Below are 12,815 nucleotides of genomic sequence, written 5' to 3'. Positions count from 1 at the left end.
CTCTCATTATTTCTTTTTGCAAAACCTTCTACCCTAGTGAGTCTTACCGTTCCACTGGCCCCTGAATATAGTTTTCATGTTCTCATTGTCCATGCCATTCTCCTTAGAACACCTCCACCTCCTCCCCCAGTCTTCTAATACTTTAATAAGTTCTATTTTCTGATTCTTCATTTCACATTTTACGTAGTCGTGGGACCGTATGTGAAGAAGATCCTCTGCGAAGAACTCGGTGCCCCTGCGAACTCAGCAGTTAACTGTGTTCCTCTGGAAGACTTTGGAGGCCACCACCCTGACCCCAACCTCACTTACGCTGCTGACCTGGTGGAGACCATGAAGACAGGAGAGCACGACTTTGGGGCTGCTTTTGATGGAGATGGGGTGGGTACAAGTGCATTGAAGTGAACTCTGGTATAGGCCAGTACCCTTTGTTCCTACAAAGGAGGAAGAAGCAGGCTGCTTCTGTCAGGTCTTGTGGGCTCGGTGAATGAGTGATAGTCGAGGAGTCCTTATTGCACCATAGGGTCAGGGCTAAATTGTTAGAAGACCCTCTTGAACATAAATGAGTCCTTGAAATGTAACCCATGTGCTTAATTTTAGACATTCAGATTTTCTAAGAGTGGCAGGGTGATCAGGGCTCAGTTACGATGGAATGGTGCTTCATGAGCTGGTCTGGTTCTAGAAACCCATCCTAGGTTTATTCAATCCCTGGAAAGCATTTTGGTCTTATAATATATCCATTTGTTCATTCTCATTGGTTGAATGATAAAACTATAATGAGAGAATAAATCTTTTATTCCTCCTCTACAATTAATACTTTTACTAAGCAGGCTGTTTTATTTACATTGGTGAATACATAGCAGACAGAGGATAGATGTAATTTAAGTGGTTTTGTATTCTTGGTGTCTCAGAGAGAGGCACTACATGTATTTCCTTAGCTGAAAAAATATTTTTACTGCTCTTGTCCTTTAAATTCAGCTAGAATCCATTACTTCCTAAAAATCAAATTTCTCCATATCAAAATTTTGAAAAATGAAAAGGATCCCTGAAGAGACTATTTTGCAATGCATCTTTCTGCAGCAGTGTGTGATGAGAGTTTTTTCCTCCATATGCTGAGTTACTTGAGTATTTCCTGCATACCAGGCTTCAAGGAAGTAGTGAAGGTGGCAGCATGTTTTGCTGGGTCCTGTATCCAATGGCGGGACCGTGATTTAGGTGCCCTTTCCTGAAGAAGTCTGCTTTGTTCCTCAAAAGATGTCTGGTAGACCCACCAAACTATGTGAATAGCCAACATTTTCTCTCTTGTTTCGATCTCTTCTCTCCTCTGGGAGAGAGGTGATGGATTCCAGAGTTTGGAAGAGGTCTGGGAGGTTAAAGTCAGCTGGCCTCTGGAGGGAGAACAGAGTTTTTGTTCAGAAGGAGTTTGTGCATACGCTTAATTGAAAACAGTTTTAGTTTTCTGGCATGGGGATGCCTTTGGTGCAGTGGCACTGTATAGATCAGTTAGAAACAAAGTCCAGTGTTTAGAACCCAGTAGGAATAAAGGTATCAGTTTTAAGTTTTATAGAGTTTTATTACCCTTTCCCATTCCCTCCCTCCCCATGTAAGATTGCTTTTCCAGCAGTTTGATTAAAAGCTCTTCCTTTGAATCCCCCTTCTCTCAAAGGATCGAAACATGATTCTGGGCAAGCACGGGTTCTTTGTCAACCCGTCAGACTCCGTGGCTGTCATTGCTGCCAACATCTTCAGCATTCCGTATTTCCAGCAAACTGGGGTCCGAGGCTTTGCCCGCAGCATGCCCACCAGTGGGGCCCTGGACCGGTAGGTCTCTCCAGTCCCTTGGCCCTCACCAGGCTCTTCTGTGTCTGGAACTGTCTTCCTTCCCTTGCAGCCTGGGCATCTGATGCATAGTATGTGCTAAATGTTTGTTTTATTAAATTTTTTTAAGTTGAAGTATAATTAATATGCAATGTTTTGTTAGTTTTGGGTGGGCAACACATTGATAGAACAGTTTTGTATATTACTCAATGCTCACCGCAATAACTGTCATCCCCATCTGTCACCATGCAGTGTTATTATAGTAGTACTGACTATAGTCCCTATGCTGTACTTTTCATCTCTGTGACTTGTACCTCTTAATCCCCTTTACCTCTTTTACCATCCCCCCACCACCCTCCCCTATGGGAACCGCCAATTTGTTCTCTCTATTTAAGAGTCTCTTTGTTTTGTTTTTATATTCCAGATATAAGTGTTTGTTTTATGAAGGAATGGGTGGGCTTTTTCTGGATTAGATATCCCCCTCTCTGTGCTTCCTTACTACACTGCACTTCTTCCATTCCAGCACTTACCACCCTGTTCTGATAGCTTGTTTGCTTGACTGTCTGCCCTGCTAGACTGTAAACTTCTACAGAGAAAAGACTGTCTTATTCTCTGTCCTAAACTTTGCCTGTCCATAGTATGCCTGGCACATAGTAGACCACACACGCCCTCATACAGACACCTTTTTAGGAAATGAACCACTGAATGTTAATGAAGAAATGCACAGATGGCAGCCCTGTTGTACCAAAGACATCGTTCTAGAGAATCATCACTGCCCTTTAGCAGGTGTGCACACAGTTAGAGTGAGAGAGCAATCTGAAATAAGATCAGTGTGTAAAGAAACATTCCCCATCCATCCCTGGCTGGATGCCCATCCATGCACAAACACAACAAATGTTCATTTATCCCAAATCCAAATAGATAGAAAGCTCAAATAGTTAAAGAAAATTAAAGAAAATTCAGTTTTCATGAGAAAGAAAGGACCCAGTGACAATAAACACTTGATATCTCTGATTTGCTTATTTGTTTATCTATTTATTGCATATCCCCTCATTTACAAAGGCTTTAAGGTGGCTTGCGAGATCACATCTAAAACAATTGAAAAATATAAGAAATAATAAATGAGGACTAGGAAGAATGTTAATTAGAACATGTTAGATGCCCAGCAAATGTTTGCAGAATGAATGGGTAAGGAATGAGTGACTGAATAAAAGGTCAAGGTCAGAGAAGAAAGCAGAATGGATACATCTAGGTTCTTACAGTAATAACTAGTATTTATTGAACATTGCCTTGTGTGAGACACTAAGTATTTTATGTTTGAAGTCATTTAATTCTCAGAACAACCTCACGAGGTCAATTTTATCTATAGCCCTGCTTTACAGATGGGAAAACAAAAGGACAAAGAAATTAAGTAACTTGCTCAAAGTCACCCAGCTAGTAAATGGCTGAGTGAGGATTTGAACCCAGAACCGTGGCTCCTAATTGGCCCAGCTGGGCCATGTAGTAGTTTCCCAGTGTGTGTGTGTGTGTGTGTGTGTGTGTGTGTGTGTGTGTGCATGCACGCATGTGTGTGTGTTACAGAATTAGTGCTGACTTCCCTTCAGCTAAGAAGAAGGTAATGACTAATATTCATAGAGTGATTTCTAGTCTACACAGAGACAAAGCAATCCTTACCCTAAAGAAGAGGGACCTGAAGGTCAGAGAGGTTAGCTGTCTTGTCGAGGACCCCACAGCTAAGTCAGAGCTAGAATTAGAGGCTGGTGCTTCTGCCTCCACATCCTGCATCTGAAGTTGTGAGCTGATCTCGGCCAGGCTGTTGTAATTAGACCTAGCAGATCCTGAAATCACGTCTGTGTCATCCAAGAGCAGCTTAATTCTAATTTTTGGAAAAAATCGATAATACACATAGAACCACAATGGAAATATCTCATTACCCAGGTAAAGGTTTATTGTACTTTCACTTTCAAAATTATGGATTTAATTTTCCTCAGATGTTAGAATCTAAACATGACATTACTTTGCTAGTAATAAGGCAAGCATTCTGGAAGGCAGAACTTATTAAAACAGTGAATTAAATGTAGATTAGTCTTCCTTTTCAGAGGGAAAGGGATCTTTTAAAAAGAGATCACTTAAAGGTTTTAAATAGTCTACAGATATATAGGAGTAAAAGATGTGTTAGAGGCGAGAGAGGACCAAGGAACAGTGTGGGGAAGTCACTACAAATGGGAGACCTACTGCACCCTGTCCTTTCTGGGCCTCTGGTGAAATGAAAGGAGCATTGACGGGACATCTGAATAGCAGGCCATTGGTCATCCTGGCTGTGTGACCTTGGGCTGGTCACATAACATCCTAGACCCTGTTTCCTTTTCTGTAAAATGGTGACCCCCTAAACGCAATATTCTATGATTCTGTGATTATAAGTGCATCAAAACGTCATTCTTTTGTTCTTTATGGAATGGGTATAGATGCAGTCTCTAACCAAAACATTAAATAGCCTAAAAAAATAGGCTTGCACATTTCGCTACTGTTGCTTCTTCTAAAATATTAAACTTAGTGACCTGAATTAATTCTTTCTCCTTCCTCTTTTACTCCCTCCTCTGATTCCACATATAATAGTCCATTGTGCACAAGTTTTCTCCTATGATTTTCCACCAATCTTAGAATTATGTGTACCTCTGAGCAATGCTAAATGGGACCCTTGATTACAATAACGGTTGCTATTTTCCATCCCTCATGTGGCTAAGCTAACAGTCCTGCTGTGATGTAACTTTGATTTCATGCCTTTGAAGGGTGGCTAATGCTACAAAGATCGCTTTGTATGAGACCCCAACTGGCTGGAAGTTTTTTGGGAATTTGATGGATGCGAGCAAACTGTCCCTTTGTGGGGAGGAGAGCTTTGGGACCGGTAAGTGCGTGGCCCTGCGCTACCATTTTCTTTCCTGTAAACATTACTTGCAGGGAAAGCACAGACTTGCTAAGGCAGGACTGAAATAGCAACGGTAGCTGATGTGTCCTAAATCAAGATGCAATTTATTTATAACAACCCTGGTGAAGTGTACACATTGGAAAAGCAGTGAGCATGCTTAGCTGAGGAGGGCTAATTTTACTTTCAGAGGATCACATCCACCGTGACAGGAAGTTTGGGGGCCTCCCCGGCAGCATGGTCACTGAGTCTGTAGAGATTAAACAGAGTGATAAACATGTGTTTCTTCCCTCCGTGGTCAAGGAAACTTTTATAAATGTTTTCATTTCTGGGAAGAAATATGGTGCAGCGAGTCAGTTTTTCGTCTTTCTGTAAGAGGAGGTGTCAGCATGGCATTAAATCTTTCTCTTTAATGGGCCCGAGTTTTCTATAGCAACAAGTTATGATTTATTAAGGTTAAATGAGAGGAGATCATTAGGGTGGAACTAAGTTGCTAGGTGATCAAGAAATTAAAAATATGTCCTTGTCCATGAAGATGTCTGCATAAATTGTAGTATGTTGGAAAAGGGGAGTGTGGTAGGCTGGGGGATGTTTCAAGACCCTTAGACCCCACTTTTTGTGCTCTCCCTCCTCCTCTTTGTCTGTCCAAATATTATCCTGAAGTCCCACTTACATGACCTTCTCTACTACCTCATCCAACCTACATCAATTTCTCACCTTTCTAAACACATTCAGGCCTATGGCCCTTTTCCAAGTGTTGGTCTCCAGTCAGGTTACAAGGTACTTCACTGGCTGCATTTCTTCTCCTCTCTGTCTCTTTATGCAACATTATGAAGCAAAAGGACTAATCTTCTTGGCCCTTCAGTACCAAAACAAAGCAAAGATCAAAATCTGGCATTCTATAAGCCTTCCAATTGAGTTGCAATTCATACTGGGTTAAAGAGAATAAATTGCTGATTTTATTTCTTTTCCTACAAGTCCTGGGGTAAGTAGATAGAATGAGCTGGTAAATTTGAAACACCTATTTACAAAGTTCTAAGAAATTTAATATCCTTGAGGGAGTGGTAATGCTCCTTGGTAATGAATTGACTTGATAGAATTGGAGGGTATTAAGAAAGATGGATGAGTCTTGGGGTTGAACAGCCGTCCACAGAGAAGACTTGATGGTTTACTATGTTCTACATCTTTGGTCAGAGAAATCAAGGCCACTGGCCTAGGTTTTTCCTACTTCATAAATATGGACGATGCCACATTACTCCATGGGATACCAGATGAATGCCCATGAACCTGTGAGGTGGTCTTATTCTGTGAAATTCCCACCCAGTGTTATCAAGTGCAGGCTTGCTTTCAGCCATTCTTCTTTATGGTTGAAGGTGTCTTTGAAGGCAGGGACCACGTCTTAACCTTTGGTTTCCTAACACCCTGTACCTATACCAGTGCTGAGCATTGTGAAAGTGAGAAAGTTTAGAACAAGGGTTTCCAGGGTGTTGGGCTATGTGGAAGGTTACTAATTTCATGAGAGGGCTCTGAGTTCAACAGAGATTGGAAAACTTGGAATGCAGCTCTGTCTTGGATATTCATAATGATATTAACATTTGAAGATTCCAAAACATTCTACTATAAGGAATCCTGTTTGTACAGTTTTACCTAAACATAGTTAGCTGCATCTCTCTCTCCCTCTCTCTCTCTGTCTCTCTCTCTGTGGTATATCCAGTAACATCTTGCCCCACAGACCCATGTGGGAAGAACTGGGCAAGGTAGGTCTGAGCCCTGGACCCACGTAGGAGTCCCTGATATAGAGTGGCTGGGAACAAACCTGGAGACAGCATAGCACAAGTAGCTTTTCTCATGTGACAGGGCTGCATGTACTGGAAGGCAGCTTGCTCGTCCTTTCCTCTCCAAGTCACCCATCCTCAGTTCCCCTGGTCGTTCCTCACTTCACATTGTTTACATACCCAGCACCAGCTTCTAGATGCTTCCAAGTTCACGAGCGCCTCTCTTACATCATGTCCAGAACTGAGCCCAAATCCATGTGTGACCTAACTGACAAATAAAGATTAGAGTAGGATGATTATTTCTAGAGAACTGGGCCCTGGCCTTTTTTTTGGGAAACAACTTTCATTTATATTAGCTTTCAGGTCATTTCATAATACTATTTAGCTCATATAATGTAGATAATTAAACCTCTTTAAGTTTTTACTCAGGAGAATTTGTCAAGAAAATTCGTCTTTCATGTTACCTTTGAGGGATTGATTTCTTTGAACACATTAGACTGTAAATGATTTCTTGCTAAAGCTTGTTTGTTTATTTATTTATTAACCCATTCAAATGCTAAGGGCCAACTGTGATTTTATCTTCTCTTTGATATCTTTTTTTTGCAAAGAGAGAATGCATCATGAAAATAATCCACAAACTCTCTTTCTCTTTGAAATAAAGAAAATTGTAATGTTTCTGAGATAAACTTTTAAAAACCAACCTGCATAGCTATGGGTCTCCACTGCTGTGAATGAGTGGCAGCTGAAGTTATTTAACTGAACTTCTGATCTCCTTGTTTATAAAGGAGTTAATTTCCACCTGCTAGTCCCTCTCTGGTGAATGCTTCCAGCAGTTTCTTTACAGAGTTTCTCAGGGTGGACATTAGTGATTATACAAGCTTTGCAGTGTTTAAATTCTGTAGCTTCATTGAGTACAGGGTCATTTATTTTTGTTTTTCCAGGCGAGAGCAGAGGCAATTTCTTAGGAAAGCCTCCCTAACCTTCCATTGTGGGTCACAACCCCTTCTTATTGGCTCTCATGGCACTACACATTTCTCTCCTTTGTTGCACGTATTGCAGCTGTAATCTTTAAAAATATTTACAATTACTTGATTAATATCTAGGCTCCACTAGACTGTAAGTTCCATGAAGACAGGAATTACATGTGTCTTATTGTCCATCATATCCCCAGAGCCTCCTATAAAGGCTAGCATGGAATAGGCACTCAGCAAACACTTGTTGAATAAATGAGTGACTGAGCACATAATTTACTTGGCATCCTCCATTTAGACAAACAGAATCCTGGAGGTGGACATGAAAAGACTTCAAAGGCCATCCGACGTGATTTCCTATCTGTTGGAATCATAACTGGCAGTCGGTTCTCTTCTGCTTAAACACCCACCTCAGTGGGGAATCTTCACCTTACCTCTTGAAGCAGTCTGTCACTCTTGTGGGAACTTAACACCATTCCCACTCCATAGTCCAGAGTCGGGGACCCAAGGTCTTTGTGAGAACAGATGAGCTCTTATAAAAGAAAAGAGGTTTGCTTGCAAAGAGGCACGAAGGAGTTCAGAAGAACTGGCTCACCAAATAAAACAAGCCACCAGCATTTCAGAGCACAAGCCATAATATTACTAATGTTACCAAGCATATATTAGCCTGTCCATGGTGGAGAAACAACAGCTGTCTCACACGATTATCATAGCCGCAGAGGCTAGAACACTTCCTCAGTCATCAGCATTACAAATGCCTGGGATAAAGGGACTCAGAAATGGGCACCAGCGGAAGACAGCATCAACCTATTGTTTTTGGTTGATCTCATGATGCAAAGTTGTTTTTCCTCCTAACTGAGGATGATGATATGCACGTTTATACACAATGGCAGAGGGCAGAGTGGTCAGTTTTGTCCCACCTTGAATTTGTTCGGAAACTGGGAAGGAAATAGACAGTGAAATCACCAAATAGAATAGATTGTCACTGCTTTTGAAACTCTTCTTCAGGAAAATGGGGGGCTTGGGAAACAGGGATAGGAAACCAGCTGAGGATGAACCTGGTATCCTAAGGAAATATGCCAGTAAATTATGATCTGGCCAGGTCTAGAGATTAGAAATATTTTTTTCCTCTTTCCTCTTTAAAAGGTTCTAGCAATGACGCATCCTATGGGAGTGATAACTAGAAGTACAACATTGTACGTTGCTTTGCAAATTTCTTTTAATTTTAATTTCTTATGAAGAGTTTTTCATGTTTGTGCTTCTTTTCATCAGCTCATTCCTCAGATGTTTATTGATCTTTGTGAACCAGATACTGAGTTAGGCTAAAGGGTCACAATGCCGAGCATGACCTTGTACAGGGCTCTGAAAAGTCTGCATTTGGGGAAGGAAGTCAGACTCTGGCCACGTACTTACAAGTGTGCAGAGTGATCAGAGGTGAAGTACAGGGTGCCCTGGGAGCTTTTAGTCAGGGCACCAACCTGTGGTAAAGGAGATCTGATTTTCTGTCTGGTTCTCTGCATATTCTAATTTGCATAGCTCTGGAGTACATTTTCCTGTAGGTGAAGTCCCCATGGAAAGGTTAGAACATCCTGTCTCTGGAGATTTGCCAGATCAAGTACCCTACTAAAACTAGGCTGATGCCCTAATTATAAGTAACTCAGTTACACTATTACCTGCATGTCTATTTCCCCCACCTGTATGTCTGTGCTTATTTGTGAGGGCAGGTAACATGTCTTATGCATCTTGGTATTTTCCTTGGACTTGGAACATGATAGGCACTGATTCATATTCGTTGAGCATAAAATGGAGTTTGGGTTAAGACACAGTTCCTGCCTGTCAGGCACTTACTATATTCCCCCAAAGGAAATAGTTCCAGGGACAGTCACAAGGCAGAAGAGGGTTACTTGCTAAATGGAAAGTCTGTGGGCTGCTGGAGGAGAGCCCCCAAAGGCTCAAGCAATCTGGAAGTGGCTTCCTGAGCCGCTTAGCAGCCCTTTCAGAGTAAATTCATTTGTGCCATAAAAAAGACAAGATGGAGCAGGTCTGCTGAACCTCCCATCCAGTCAACGGGGTCTGACCATTCTTTGGGCAAATCCTTACTGAGAACTGGCTATGTACCAGGCACCAACTAGGGATACAACTCATAGTCCAGGTAGGGTAAGAACAGACAAGGTATGATAGACTAGAGGTGAGCCTGAAGGGCAACAAGAAGGGCATCCTGGTTTGGGGGGAAGTTGAAAGTCATTGCAGGCGATGTTAGCCAAGCTGATAGGTATGTTTGGAGTGGAAATTTTCAGGCAGAGAAAATAGCGCGTTTAGAAGACCAAAGGGGAGATAAAGATGGGCAGAGAGATAAAGAGAGACACGAGACAGATGCATGTGTTTTCAGACAACTCCACGTAGCTCTTTTTTATTTGCCGCTTCCCCGTCCTCAGACCCATCACCAGCCAGAAGCAGGAGGAGCCCAGCACTCCTGAGATGCCTATACTGGTAGATGGAACCTAATCCCTAAACTGTTAGCTTTTGGCTCCCTCGGCAAGGGTTGACATTTTTCTTGGCCGAAACCCGGAGTCCGCTCTGACTGAGCTGAATTTATACTTATCACAAGGTGCTGATTAGGCCGAAGTTAAGTGACAGGTGTTTGAAGATGCTGAAGGGGCAGAATTCCCATGCACTCAGTTGGTCTCTGAGCTGGACCAAATACAAAGAGACCCACCACTGCTTTTGTGTCAGCGAGGGCTAGTGGTGCTTGCCGGTGGTGTTTCCCTTGTCTCACAATTGTGGGAGCTTGACTTCATTTACTTTTTTAAAAATGAAACAAATGATACCAGTAACTCACATTCATAATCGGAAAATTAGATAAGGAAGAAGAGAAAAACTCTGTGATCCCATTGCCCAGAGAAAAAAGCATATTGGGTTCTATTCCATTTTCTTCACCAGTATGTAGTTAAGAGACATTTTTGAAAGCTTAGTAAGGTAGTGGAAAGCATTCATTTTCCCCAAAAGTTTTTTACTTTTCCCTTATCCATGATGGTATTTTGCATTTATTTACATAGTATTCAACAGTTCATAGACCAGTGCTACTTTCTGTCACACTAAAGTCTTACAATTGTGTGAGAAAGGTGACATTATCCCCATTGTACAAAGAAACTGAGGCTCAGAAATGTTATGTGACTTGTTCAAATTCAAACAGCTAATAAGTAACAGTGTTTCAGATTCTGATTTTGTGACTCTTAAATATAAAGCATTTTCCATTGAAATATAACCTCCATGACTGCAAAAGCAACAGCTTTAGAAACACACACACCTGCATACCCACCCACACATCATTGTCTTTTTTTTTCACTAGGAGCTTGACATCATTCATTAGAACCCTAAAGAAAATGAATGTGCCCAGATTTTCTGAGCATTAGAGTTACTTAGAGTTATGTAGTTAAAAAAAAATTTTTTTTAACATGTATTTATTTTTGAGAGACAGAGAGACAGATTGCCAGAGGGGGAGGGGCAGAGACAGAGAGGGAGACATAGAATCTGAATCAGGCTCCAGGCTCTGAGCTGTCAGCACAGAGTTCGATGTGGGGCTCGAATCCATGAACTGTGAGATTATGACCTGAGCTGAAGTCGGACACTTAACTGACTGAGCCACCCAGGCACCCCATAGAGTTACCTAGAGTTTTGATTAGATAAATGTGATTAATGAGAGTAGTCAGAATTTCCAGAAAGACCAGGGAGCGTGCAAATGGAATACAATAATTGTGTATATTATCAAAGGCAGGTATTTTGTTCATAATATTAGGTATGTCATTTAGTTATCTCCAAATAACTAAAGAGTTGGGTAAGATTTTTAGATTTTATTTTATTTTATTTACTTAGAACAGGAAAAGCACAAAGGAACCCTATGCTTTTAGGCTAGCCTAAATAAATAACTAAATAAATAAGGAAAAGAAAAGGAAGGAAGAAAAATACCCCCTGGAAGCACAGACAAATAATTGCAAAGCTGTATACTTTTGTCACGAATTCTAAATGTATAGGGGAAGCTGCCAAAATCTTGCTGCTCAGGGTGAGCAATTACCATAACATCATTTGCAAATGCTGTGAGGGCCAGAGAGCTAATTTCTGTTCCTTGAAATAGCAATACAGGCGAATAAAAGTCCATAGATAATAAAATTAGGTAAACGAAAAATTTGTTACATAAAGCGCTAAAAGTATTGCCTAGTATCTCTGGTTTTGTCAGCATCCAGCTTCTGAGAACTATTGTTTCTAAAAGTGGTTATCTTATTGAAGAGAAGATCTTTTGGGAAAAAAAAAAAGTTGTGTGTTTTTATGATCCAAAAGGAGAAAGAGAAAGTATTGGAGTAGATTAATTAATTAACTCATTCATGCACTCCTTCACAGTTATTTACCTATTCCATGTGCTGTGCTAGTCACCAGACTTAGTTTTAAGGATAAATAAGAGATGTCTCTAGGATATACAGGAAAAGTGGGGTGAAAGGCTCATAAATAGATTAGCAAGGAGTATGTCCCACAGCAGAGGTTTTGAGCAGGTCGCTATAATAGGAGAAGAAAGAGAAAGTAGCTCATAACTGCCTAGGGAAGCTGGGAACTAGTCCCAGAGAGGAGAGGACATTTGAGTTGAGTCTAAAAGGATGAAAAGGGGCAGGATATTCATGCCTACTACATAGTTAGCATTGTGAGATACTCTGACTTTTTAAGAAGAATAAGCCTCAGTGGGAAATCAAGGACAGACAGGCACATAAAGAATTCAAGGCATGATAATATGCAAAGCACCATCAGAGAGGGATTGTATTGAGTCCTATTCAGAAGTCAGAAAGTAGCACTTAATATCTATGAGTGGTGTTTTGTTTTGTTTTGTTTTAGAATAAGGAAGTTAAAGGCTAAAAAGGAGACTTGTGTCCCGCATCGGGCTCTTGGAAAGGGTCTCCAGAACACATACAGAGGAAACAACTTGTTGGTTTCAGAAGATTTTAGCAAGTACCTCAGAAGGGGACAGATGTGCCACAGTTGATTTAACCAAATCTCTGTTGGTTAAAGAAAGATGTCCTAGATTGGAGTTGTTGGATCCAAAGTAGGTCCATTTTTAAGGCTTTGATACTTTTTGCCAAATTGCTCTCCAGAAGATTGTACCTTTCCCTGTAGCAGCATGCTGGAATCCCATTTCCCTTAAACGTCTCCTGATACTAGGTATTCTCATTTTGAAATCTGTGGCATTTGCCAAGCAAGCAGCAGTTTCTCATTGTGGTTTTAACTTTAATTTATTTTTTAAAAAAATTAATGCTAGCTTCTTATGTGATTGGGTACCTGTATTTATTC

At 41.0% G+C, this 12,815-nt stretch overlaps 1 protein-coding gene across 3 annotated transcripts in view; it reads left to right on the top strand.

The window, feature by feature from the left end:
- PGM1 (phosphoglucomutase 1) overlaps nt 1–12,815 on the top strand; it is a 65,166-nt gene that overhangs the window by 39,858 nt on the left and 12,493 nt on the right. For all 3 annotated transcript variants that reach the window (XM_019449029.2, XM_019449030.2, XM_019449028.2), the window contains exons 5-7: nt 188–378; nt 1,664–1,818; nt 4,605–4,720. In XM_019449029.2, the coding sequence (XP_019304574.1) occupies nt 188–378; nt 1,664–1,818; nt 4,605–4,720 (462 nt within the window). The remainder of the gene's footprint in view (nt 1–187; nt 379–1,663; nt 1,819–4,604; nt 4,721–12,815) is intronic.

The sequence above is a fragment of the Panthera pardus genome, unplaced genomic scaffold, assembly GCF_024362965.1.
Source record: "Panthera pardus isolate Hobbes unplaced genomic scaffold, ASM2436296v1 HiC_scaffold_11, whole genome shotgun sequence".
In the NCBI taxonomy this organism is placed as follows: Eukaryota; Metazoa; Chordata; class Mammalia; order Carnivora; family Felidae; genus Panthera; species Panthera pardus.
The sequence above is the reverse complement of the archived record's forward strand: the minus strand, read 5'-3'. Positions and strand labels throughout refer to the sequence as shown.